General features: G+C 48.0%; 1 protein-coding gene across 1 annotated transcript; it reads left to right on the top strand.

The window, feature by feature from the left end:
* The first annotated feature begins 223 nt into the window (after positions 1 to 223).
* TBR1 (T-box, brain 1) lies at positions 224 to 9,920 on the top strand. The gene is made up of 6 exons (XM_011358574.2): positions 224 to 1,234; positions 1,846 to 2,000; positions 2,396 to 2,517; positions 3,121 to 3,279; positions 4,325 to 4,386; positions 7,406 to 9,920. Exons 1-6 carry the CDS (start codon positions 543 to 545, stop codon positions 8,262 to 8,264), a joined length of 2,049 nt encoding a protein of 682 aa, XP_011356876.1. The 5' UTR covers positions 224 to 542; the 3' UTR covers positions 8,265 to 9,920.
* The last annotated feature ends 2,208 nt before the right edge of the window (positions 9,921 to 12,128 follow it).

Here is a 12,128-nt window from a genome sequence, read left to right as displayed (position 1 = left end):
AAGTCTCCTAGCATCGACGAATTCCCTCCTCCGCCCCTCAGCTCAGAAGGAGGGAGGTGGGGGGAAGGTAACAAAATGTTTAGTAAATTGCACATCTTTGAATCTTCCTAAAGCAGTGGTCACAAAGCTTAAAGGTGACACAACAGTGCTCACGTAAAACCAACACATATTCCTCCCCCCCCCAAGCCAACAATAAAATCATCCCCTTCAATTTGCCATGATCGTCGCGACCAGAAGCCAGGTGATTATCCTAATTAATGTCTATCTAATTAAATTACTGTCAGCAGTTAACCAATGGCAGGAGCCGTTTCATCGGCTGCACAAGCAGCAAGATCAAAAGTGAGCCTTTTCTGATTGCTGCATAGTGTCAATTGGCCAATCTCTTCTCCCAGGGAAAAAAAAAAAAGTAAATCAAACCTTTGAGAAGCATTTGCTGGTTGAAGTGCTTTCTGTCTAGTGAGGGGGTCTGTGGATTTCTAGTTTATGATAAATAGGACTTTTAAAACCAGGGACAGGAGGGCGAGTATTCAGGTTCTAGAGCTATGCAGCTGGAGCACTGCCTTTCTCCTTCTATCATGCTCTCCAAGAAATTTCTCAATGTGAGCAGCAGTTACCCACATTCAGGCGGATCTGAGCTTGTCTTGCACGATCATCCCATTATCTCGACCACTGACAACCTGGAGAGAAGTTCACCTTTGAAAAAAATTACCAGGGGGATGACGAATCAGTCAGATACAGACAATTTTCCTGACTCCAAGGACTCACCAGGGGACGTCCAGAGAAGTAAACTCTCTCCTGTCTTGGACGGGGTCTCTGAGCTTCGTCACAGTTTCGATGGCTCTGCTGCAGATCGCTACCTCCTCTCTCAGTCTAGCCAGCCACAGTCTGCGGCCACTGCTCCCAGTGCCATGTTCCCGTATCCCGGCCAGCACGGACCCGCGCACCCCGCCTTCTCCATCGGCAGCCCCAGCCGCTACATGGCCCACCACCCAGTCATCACCAACGGAGCCTACAACAGCCTCCTGTCCAACTCCTCACCGCAGGGCTACCCCGCGGCCGGCTACCCCTACCCACAGCAGTACGGCCACTCCTACCAAGGAGCTCCGTTCTACCAGTTCTCCTCCACACAGCCGGGGCTCGTGCCCGGCAAAGCGCAGGTATACCTGTGCAACAGGCCCCTTTGGCTGAAATTTCATCGACACCAAACGGAAATGATCATCACCAAACAGGGAAGGTAATGCTACATTCTCGGCTGCCTCTGCTCCAGGCGCGGCCCGGAAGCAAGTGCACCCGGGTTGTGACCGCCGGTTGTGACCGCCGCGGCCGCGAAAATTTGGGGTCGGGAGCGGAGTGGAAGGCTCTCTAGAGTTGGCTGGTTTTGGAAAAGGGGGAAGTGGAAGGTAGAACCACAGCGGTGATGTTGGGTGGGGGGTGATCTCTCTTTAGAAAGGTGGTCAGAGAGCCAAGCCAGTCAGTGGCCAGAGGAGAGAGAGGAGAGAGAGAGAGAGGGAGAGGGAGAGCTCCGGCCAGCGGCAGAGAGATAGATGGGAGGGACGCTTCCACGCCTGGATGCACGACAGGTGGAAATGCGGGTCGCCAACCTTGCTCTCCACCTGGGCAGTGATACCTGTCGACTCTCCAATCCAGCTCACCGGCCGATCTCCCCGACTTCGGCCCCATTTCTTTTCCTCCCCCACCACCCCTTTTCTAACCCAGCAAACATTCGCTACCAATGCTGCGAGAGCAAGTTTTGCTTTGCTATCTGGCGCCGCGCTTCTTGCATTTAATCTTTAACATTTATGTTTTTTCCCCTTGTTTTCTCCCCCCCCCCCTTAATTTAAATAGGCGCATGTTTCCTTTTTTAAGTTTTAACATTTCTGGTCTCGATCCCACGGCTCATTACAATATTTTTGTGGATGTGATTTTGGCGGATCCCAATCACTGGAGGTTTCAAGGAGGCAAATGGGTTCCTTGCGGCAAAGCGGACACCAATGTGCAAGGCAAGTCCTTCCAATTAACACGTTTTCCTGACACTTATTTAGGTGAGAATGATTAATTAAAGCCTTTTGTGGACTGGCTCGAGCGACTTTTAAAACGATCGGCCAATGACTTCTAAAAGGAAACAAGGGGATAGGGGGACAGACTGAGCGGCTAGAAGGGGGAGGATTATGCAAAACCTATTTTAATCATCCCCAGTTAATAAGAAAGCGCGGCCTAAAAAAGCCCCAGCTAATGGGCTTCACAGTAGAATAAGGTGTGTGTGTATGTGTGTGTGTGTGTGTGTGTGTACGCGCGCACGCGCGCGTGTGAGTGTGTGTGTGTGTGTCCTACGTGGCGAGGAGCTGGGACTGGGTAGTGCCCGGGGCATATGTAAACAACGTATTTCTTTCTCTAGGAAATCGGGTCTATATGCATCCGGATTCCCCCAACACGGGGGCTCACTGGATGCGCCAGGAAATCTCTTTTGGAAAATTAAAACTTACTAACAACAAAGGAGCTTCAAACAACAATGGGCAGGTCAGTGGCTCAAGTGCTCGTTTCTCTCTCTCTCTCTCTCTCTCTCTCTCTCACACACACACACACACACACACACACACACACACACACACACACGCGTCCCTCTCTAACATTCAGTCCATTAGTTTAAGTCAGCATGAGAAACTGGATACATGTTTCTTTGCTTCATTAAAAAGACTTTTTAAAATTCTATTTTCATCCTCCAAAATTATATTAATCTATAAAGTTGTCCTCCTCGCCCCCTGCCCAATTCCTGAGTTCCCGACCTTCCCAAGTGCAAATATTTGATTGATTTCGAGAAAGGACCCGACAGGATCTGCAGGTCGTGAAAATCTTTGTTCCTCGCTAAAGGAGGACTAGGAGAAGGGCCCTGAGGATCGGGCCGTTGGGTTTGGTTCTTCTCCGGTGCTCGGGAAATTCTTGCTCCCAGAGGAGAGCGGACTGGTCTGCCTTAGCTACCCAGTCATCAGCAAGGCGAGTCCGGCGGTCAGTTAGCCGGGGGCGGGCTCCTGCCAGCCTCCGCGCGGCCCGTGGCGCGCAGCCTCGCGCACACCGACCGCGCTAACCCACCGCCCGACGATCCCCTTTCTCTCTGCGGGACAGATGGTGGTTTTACAGTCCTTGCACAAGTACCAGCCCCGCCTGCATGTGGTGGAAGTGAACGAGGACGGCACGGAGGACACCAGCCAGCCCGGCCGCGTGCAGACATTCACTTTCCCCGAGACTCAGTTCATCGCAGTCACCGCCTACCAGAACACCGATGTAAGGGGGCCTGGGGCTGGGCGCGCGGCGGGCGGCACCCGCTTCTCCAGGCACCTGCTGGTACACTCCCGGCCATCCGGCTCGGACACTAACATCAGGAACAGCTGGCTCTGGTTTGCCTTTTAGGCGTAGGGGTCGGGGCCTGCTGCGTTCCTTCCCTAAATACCTAGCCCGTAGAAAAACGCTTCCTGTTGGTCTCCGTCGCGGGTCATACCGGCCAGGATTTCCAGGGCTTTTTCTCTTTGGAATTTTTCATTTAGTTCTCAAACTAGAACAGATTTAAATCTCTCTTTCTCTTTTTAAAAGTCCTCTTCCTTTGAGAAAACAAGCAGATTTCCCCCTGCATTTTATTCTTGGCAAGCTGTGGCATTTAAAATTACAAAAAAAATTTTTTTTAAGTCTCAGAACTGATGACTGAAATAAACAAACATCACTTTTTGAGTGATCAAAAGAACACTCATTCATATATGTAAAAACTACAATAAATCAAATTACTGTGGGTTATGGAATAAGTTTTCTAGCTCATGAACCTCTTCAGCATTTGCAAATTTGCAAAACACAAAACTGATTTTAAGATGCAACTTGTAGATTCTTCAGGTTGTGACTCAGAAGCGACCAACTTTTAAAAATATAATGAAACATTTAAAATAGACAATTTTGTTGATTAATTCAAGTGACCTTTAAAGATTTTTGTCTGAATAGTGCATTATGTGTAACCGCATTTTATTGATTTATTTTCTATTTTAATGTAACAGTATTTTTAAAATGTGCATTTGAAGCAATTTAGAACACATGGGAGAGCCAGTTGAAAGCAATGATTTAGTTTTAGGCATGATTAATTTAAACATGTTCCTCATAACTTTCATGACACTTTCTTTTAATTCTCCTTTCTATCCATTCCCTCGAATTTTTCTGTTAAGGAAACCTTGCTATTTGATGAAATTGGAGGCCTTAAAGCCTTGTAAGTGGTGGCAGATGATATATCCTCAATACCCAATCCTCCTGTAAGGCAAGTGAGGTCATAATCTTTTTTTCTCTTTCCCAGATTACGCAACTGAAAATAGATCACAACCCCTTTGCAAAAGGATTTCGAGATAATTATGACACGTAAGTAATTTTGTACTTTCCTTCTCAAATAGTTGTGGAATTGGGCTTTAGGTCAAAGGTGGATTGTTATGTACGAGGCTTTTGGAAGCTAGAAATGTGTGAAGACAGGGTTGTTTTCCAGGTTTCCTCTTTCCCTTTCCCCGCTCCCCTTCTCTCTGGCGACTTTCTGGCTAAGTACTTCAGTGGTTTTGGTCAAAGGTTTCCTTCACCTATTTTTAGCTTTCTTATGAATTACAAAATTGTTGGCGGGCCTCTAGGGCTGGCTGGCTGGCTGGGGAAGCTGCCCTGGTTCCCGGGTGAGGGAGTTTATGTGGCACTGCAGATGCTCAGCTCAGATTGTCTGTGTCTGAAACTGCCGGATTCTGCCTGAAAGTGCATGTGGCTCTGGCAGTTGTTACAGTTTCCTTGGCATATGTGACTTTTATTTACCCATTTCCAAGTTTTGTGTAATAGCTTTTCCTGTGCGAGTTTACTATGGACTGAATAAAAAAGTGCACTCACCACAGGCAAGTTCATAAGCAGAGCCGCTATTATAGTCACTTCAGGCTTTGGGGAAAGGAACCAGGTGCTGTTGCTCTGTATTATTTATAAACTTTAAGAGAAAAATATTTACTCTTAGATGTGTTTTAATTAAATGTGTTGGTTCCTTTTCTCCAACTCTCCCTTACCTATCTCCATTTCTTTTCTATCAAAATGCTGTCCTCTGGGGGTAACAGTAGGTGTACACTGAGTGCTTTGTGGGTTTGTTCTAGCATTCTTGCTCAGAGTCCAGGTATGGTACCTGAGAGCTCAGATAGTGTTATATAGCAAAATCTAAATCTGGATTGTGGGATTCCCACACTTTTTTCTGACCATAAAAGGGAAGGGCACATACATTTTAGTTTCACAGCTTGCATTAAGTCCTGGAATAGATCTGCAAAGTTGGAGATGTCTTTGACTAAAAAACCATTAAATTTATGGCAAAAGAGACAAGTGGCTGTCTCTTCCATCTCCAGGTAAATAGCAGTCTTCCCTCCTGATATTTTTATAACAAGTAGAAAAGAGAGACATTGATATTACTGCCTATAACCATCATGTGCATCCCTCAAAAGTAGTTCAAAGGAAGCAAGCATCATCAATGATTCCCCAGAATAAAAACTTGGCTAACTCTAGTCCTCATAGTCTAAAAAGGTGGAACCGGCACAATGAAAAGTATGTGACCCAGGAGACCAAAGATATTGGTCTCTGTACTCGGGGGTCTGGTAGATTTTGAGCTTTTAATTCTGTTGTAAACATCTGTTCCAAAGCATTTTATTTTGTACAAATCAATTCAGTAATCCCAAGAGGATTGGGACCTAGATGGGCATCTAGACTGTATCTTTTGCAGGCTGCTTTTTTTTTTTCTTTTTTCTTTTAAAACACTGTAGTGGTAAACAGAGAAGATATTTGCATCTTGCTGGTTATGTTCCCTCCCTGCCTCCCTCTAATTCTCTTATTTGAAACTGGAATTAAATTTCAGGAGGGAAATTTTGTGCAGTAAGCACAATGGACTGAACAGCCGCAGCGTAACCCTCACCTACCCCTCCTCTAGCTGACTTCTGTTAGAAAAGCCACTTTCCTTTTATTCTTAAGTCACTATATATTTTTCATGAAAAGCTTCTTTACCTATATGAAAGGATGCTTTAGATTTTTAGGAGTTAGGAAAGACTAAAATGCTTTATGACACTTTCCTTTTTCCACTGGTATGCAGGTTGTTTGGGCATGGCTCACTTCTGGGGAGAAAAGGGAGAGCAGCGAGAGTTCAGGGGGACTAGAGGGCTGCTTGGCCACTCACCAGGGAATCTCCTTCCCAAAGGATTAAGGTCTGACAAGACTGAGGCTCTCTTTCAAAACAGTCTGTTGATTAAAGATTAAAACATTTATGTGTGAGCTAAATAAAAAAAGAGGCATGTGTGTATGTGTATGAGAGAACACTTCTACCAATCTTGATTCAGTCTCTGGTTTCCTCCCTCTCAATTCTAATGGGATTTTCTAGGCCCAGGGCCTAGAATTAATCTTTCATTATTTTATCTAAGGTAATTCCCAGTAACACAATTGCTGTCTGGGCAATTACTGATTGGGTAAATTATTTAACTTCCCTTTGCCTCAGTTTCTTCATCTGAAAAGTGGGGGTGATGATAGTACCTAACTCCAAGGATTGTTGCGATGGTTAAATAAATCACTATCTGTACAGTCCTAGACAATAAGTGCCTGGCATGCAGTCAAGTTGTATAAGGGTTAACTATTATTAGTGGGAAAGTGCTTGGAGGAGATTGATAACTGCACTGTAAGAGTTTGCCCCAAAGTTGTTTGTTTGTTTTTTACCAGCAGGGATCAAAAGCTGGGGTGAAAAGGTCTGAATAAAATAATTCTATTGATTGTTGACTTTGTTTCCAGGTAGTAATTGCTAGAGGTGGGGGTTAAAGGATCACACTGGGGAAACAAGTCAGTACTGTGGAGGCTTCCAGCAGCAATCCTTGGGTCTCGGAAGACTGGTGAAGGCCGGTCTGATGATCACTACCTGTACCGCCTCCATGTATGTCAAATGGAAGAAAGCTGTCTTAACAGGGTGGAGGAATGGGTGCCTTGTTCAGAAATTTTGCTCAGAAACTCTCACTGCAGAGGAAAGGCCCACTGTGCAAATAACGCCTTCGTCCTTGGGTTAAACCGCCTTAATGTGTCCACGTATTGGAGATGTAGAATGGGAATCTGCTGCTGGCCTCCTCTCTCGATCCTCTGTACACTTGGCGAGTGAGAACATAGGACGAGGGAAGCCTTCTTATATGTATCATTTTTAGGTCCCTGAGTAGACAATTTGGTCCCTTTATAATTTCACACTTGACTTTGGGGAAGACGCGGGCCTGTGACCTTTTGTCTGTCTCTATCCTGGACGGCAAGTTCCAATGGAGAGTGCGGGCGGTGGGTGAAAGTGGTGGCCTTTTCTTCTGTCCACCGAAGGGACCTCTGCGCCACCCCTCCGTTCTCTCTCCTTCCCTCGCAGGATCTACACTGGCTGCGACATGGACCGCCTGACCCCCTCGCCCAACGACTCCCCGCGCTCGCAGATCGTGCCCGGGGCCCGCTACGCTATGGCCGGCTCTTTCCTGCAGGACCAGTTCGTAAGCAACTACGCCAAGGCCCGCTTCCACCCAGGAGCGGGCGCGGGCCCCGGGCCAGGCACAGACCGCAGCGTGCCGCACACCAACGGGCTCCTGTCGCCGCAGCAGGCCGAAGACCCGGGCGCGCCGTCGCCGCAGCGCTGGTTCGTGACGCCGGCCAACAACCGGCTGGACTTCGCCGCCTCGGCCTATGACACCGCCACGGACTTCGCGGGCAACGCGGCCACGCTGCTCTCGTACGCGGCGGCGGGGGTGAAGGCACTGCCGCTGCAGGCTGCCGGCTGCACTGGCCGCCCGCTCGGCTACTACGCCGACCCGTCGGGCTGGGGCGCGCGCAGCCCCCCGCAGTACTGCGGCGCCAAGTCGGGCTCGGTGCTGCCCTGCTGGCCCAACAGCGCCGCAGCTGCCGCGCGCATGGCCAGCGCCAACCCCTACCTGGGCGAGGAGGCCGAGGGCCTGGCCGCCGAGCGCTCGCCGCTGCCGCCCGGCGCCGCCGAGGACGCCAAGCCCAAGGACCTGTCCGACTCCAGCTGGATCGAGACGCCCTCGTCCATCAAGTCCATCGACTCGAGCGACTCGGGGATTTACGAGCAGGCCAAGCGGAGGCGGATCTCGCCCGCAGACACGCCTGTGTCCGAGAGCTCGTCGCCGCTAAAGAGCGAGGTGCTGGCCCAGCGGGACTGCGAGAAGAACTGCGCCAAGGACCTAGGCGGCTACTACGGTTTCTACTCGCACAGCTAGGCCGGCCCTGCTTGCCGGGCCCCGCGCCCCGCCGCGGCCCGGACGCCCGCCAGCCCCTCACAGCGCTCACCCAGACCCCACTTTGCACACCCCGTCATTTCATGTGACCCTCGATTACCGTCTGCAGCGAATAAGGGCAGGTCTCCGAGTGTGATTTTAACTTTTTTGTTTTTTGCACAGCAGTTTCTGCAGTTAGCGCACGGACCTTCAACTTTACTGTAAACCGTTTGGTTTTCCTACTTACTCTCCTTCTGTGAAGTTAAACAACTAACAGCCCTCCTCCCCCTCGTCTTTTTCTCGCCCCCTCATTCTATTTCTTGTAATGAAACTCTTCACCTTCAGGAGACCTGGGCAGTCCTGCCAGGCAGCAGCGATTCCGACCTGCCAAGCCTCGGCCTCCCCGTTCCCCGTAGGATGTTGACTCTAGAACCTGGACCCACCCAGCGCGTCCTTTCTTATCCCCGAGTGGATGGATGGATGGATGGATGGTAGGGATGTTAATAATTTTAGTGGAACAAAGCCTGTGAAAACGATTGTATATAGTGTTAATTTACTGTAACGAATGGCTAGTTTTTATTCTCATCGTCAAGGCACAAAACCAGTTCATGCTTAACCTTTTCATTCACTTCTTTTCCCTTCTTTGCCTTTTTCTTCACCTCCCTCCCCTTTTTAAATTTTTCTTGTGAGATAATGAACAATATTCTAAGGGGCTCTGGAAACCTGAAATACTTGATAGATAATGGTAGGTTTCTCACTTCTCAATCCGTTGCATGAAATAATTACTCTGCGCCCTAATACACACAAATAGCTAAGGACAATGGGAACAAACACCTGCAAAGGATAGGTGTCTGTTCACAGGCAAGTCGATTAAGTGGCATGATGCCTGCAAAGCAAAGTTAACTGGAGTTGTATGTTTTCCCCCTCATTCCTTCTAAATAGAATAGCTCAACATAGCAATATTATTTTGCCTTATTTGTTTTTCCCCAAAGTGCCAAATTCATTACTGGTCTGTGCAGGTGCCAAATATGCTGACAAACTGTTTCTGAATATCTTTTCAGTCCCCCCTCCACCTTTATATGCTGTAAATCTTTGTAATGAATATTCCACTAATGATATAGCTGACTGAATTGTTGGTAACTATAGTGTAGTCTAGTGAAGATGAATTGTGTGAGTTGTATATTTTACTGCATTTTAGTTTTGAAAATGATTTCCCCACCACCTAGAAACAGCTGCAATTTGACTTCTTTGGGAAAACACTAGTATTAATGCAAGTTAAGACTGATTTTCCCCTCCTTCTAAGTCTTGTTATATTTGATAAGGAGCATTAATCCCCCTGGAAATAGATTAGTAAGATTTCTAATGTGTAGCAAACCTATACTTTTTTTTTTGTATTTTAAAATTAATGTGAAATATGCATCATACACAATATTCAATCTAGATTCCAGTCCATGGGGGGATTTTTCCTAATAGGAATTCAGGGTCTAAACGTGTGTATATTTTGGCTCTTCTGTAAATCTAATGTTGTGATTTTTATATTTGTTTCGTTTTGTCTGTGAACTGAATAATTTATACAAGTACACACTCCATTGAGAAACGTTTTGTTTTTTTGCTCGTTTGTATCGTCTGTGTATAACAAGTAAAATAAATCTGGTAAAACACTATGGTGTTTGAACGCAGTTTACAGTTTGAAAATAATTTAATTATTATAGGCGATTACTTTTAAGGATTCAGGAAGAATAGCTTGTCTTCATTTCAAAATAGGACGGTCTGTTTAATGGGAACCACCTCTCATTTTCCCCTTAAATTTGTTTTATAGCACTACTAGCAATTCCCTTTTTCTTTCTTATTTACAGCTACTTAGTTCCCTATGAGTCCTTTCACTTTGTTGCACTCATTTTTTTTCCCAGGAAAATATATGCACTTCCTCATCAAATATGTCTTGAGATCTCTGATGTTGGAAATAAGCAAGCAGGAAAAAGGAGGGTCTTTAACAAGGAATTAAGAATTTCTTTAAATTTCACAGAGTAAGGCATGAGGTTTGGGGCAAGAGTAGGGTGTAATTTAAATGCGTGTCAAATTAGGCGGCTGACCTCAGCTTTAGATAAAAGTCGAGAACTACAGTCTTTAAAAACGAGGCCTTGAAGGCCAGTGGCCAATCTGTAAATGCAAACACAGAATGACCTACATTTCTCGAGTGGCTGGTTTGGGAGACTAGGGAGTTGGACGTAGTTGAAGAGGGGGAAGGGCCAACTCATGAAAGGTCAGTTTTTAACCACTGAACTTAAAATTTGCTTTGGGATGTATCTCTATCCTTGGGAGGCACGACTCCATCCTTTCTACAGGGGAATCCCTGTGCCAGTCCTGCCCAAGCCAGATCCCCAGCCCTGGAGGACAAATGCAGAAAATTTGGATATTCCAGCTGGGGAAGTCTTGCTCAAGGAATCTGCAGAGCTCCGCCTTTACCTCGTGGAGAAGCGATTTCGTACTTTGTCTCCAAAGAAAGGAGATCCAGGAAAGAGGTGGAATATGTTTCAACACTCTTGCTTAGTCTGGGCCAGTCTCAGGTCACGGGACTAAATTTACCATCTCCTAGAGATTGTCCTGGGTCACCTTTGCAATTTGACAGATGCTATGAGGCTTCAAAGTTCCAATTAAAACGAACATTAGAGAGGGGAACAAAACCGATTTGCCGTCCCTGGACAGTTTCGCCACTAGACGGCGTTCCGCGGAGTTTTGTCTGCCACCTAGAAAAGCGATGACTGATTTTCCTTTGTGTTTTTCTTCCTTCCCACACCTAAGAACTAAACAAGAGGACAAAAAGTACAAAACACGGTTCCTGGGTAGCGTGTGAAGCCGAACACTGTATTTTTGGGATTCCCCTCCCCCCTCCCCCCTTCATGGGCCTATGCTTCTGCGACCTTGCCGCCCAGTGCTGCCAAGCAGGAGGCGCACGTGCGCTGGGGAGGGCGCCCGGGGCCGAGGCCAGAGGGCGCGGGGCGCGGGGGATCGGGAGCGCGGCGCCCGGCCAGGCCTGCCGCCCTGGGGCCAGAGTCACCGCGAGCCGAGTCAGTGTCATGTGCGAAAGCGAAGCTCTTAGAAGCCGAGGATAGATTTCACAGGAACGCAGTGCCTTGTACTGAAAGACGCATTTTAGCTGCTATTAGGAAGTACTTAAAAAATTAGGGAGGTCGTTTCCCTTGCAGCTCTGCCACCATCTGCTGTGTGGACTGAGTCAGCGTGAGGTAGATTCGCAGCTCCGCGCTCCTCTCGGCGGCAGTGTGCTTTCCTGTCCCTTTCAAGCATGATCATTTCTCCTCGCTTCCAAGAAGTCTTTGAGTGTCTAGTCAACTGACACCGTCTATGTGTCTGAGAAGCCGCTGCCGTTCCAAGGAAATCAGAGTTAGGACAGGAGAGGGCTGGTGGGAACCAAAGTTCGCGTCCCTGGTTACATTTCGAGCTGCTCTTTTAGGTCCGTGCGGGTGGGGGTCAGGGTAAGGGCGGAGAGGGACGACGAATCCTCCCCGTCCACTGCAAATTTCTGCAGTTTCCAAAAGTGTCTTTTCAAAAGGAGGAGGAAAAAAGGCCGAGCGTGCAGCTAGCACTTTATGCTGGTTCATGCCTCCCCGCTACTCCCAGCCCGCGCCATCTTAAATCGTTTTCATTCACCCGCTCGGGGCTGAGCGCTGTAGCTGGCAGGAGCTGCTGGAGCCGAGGCGTGCAGCACCCTCGGTTCTTAACCTTCGAGGCGAACGCCGCCGGTCAGTGTAGACGACGGGCGGGACCCGAGCGCGCCGCGGTGGAGGGCTGTGGCCGCAGGCTGCAGGTACGCCCTGCTCCGGCAGGCAAGGCCGCAGCGTGGCCGGG

This window comes from Pteropus vampyrus, unplaced genomic scaffold, assembly GCF_000151845.1.
Source record: "Pteropus vampyrus isolate Shadow unplaced genomic scaffold, Pvam_2.0 Scaffold2, whole genome shotgun sequence".
Lineage (NCBI taxonomy): Eukaryota > Metazoa > Chordata > Mammalia > Chiroptera > Pteropodidae > Pteropus > Pteropus vampyrus.
This window is presented reverse-complemented; position numbering and strand designations above follow the sequence as displayed.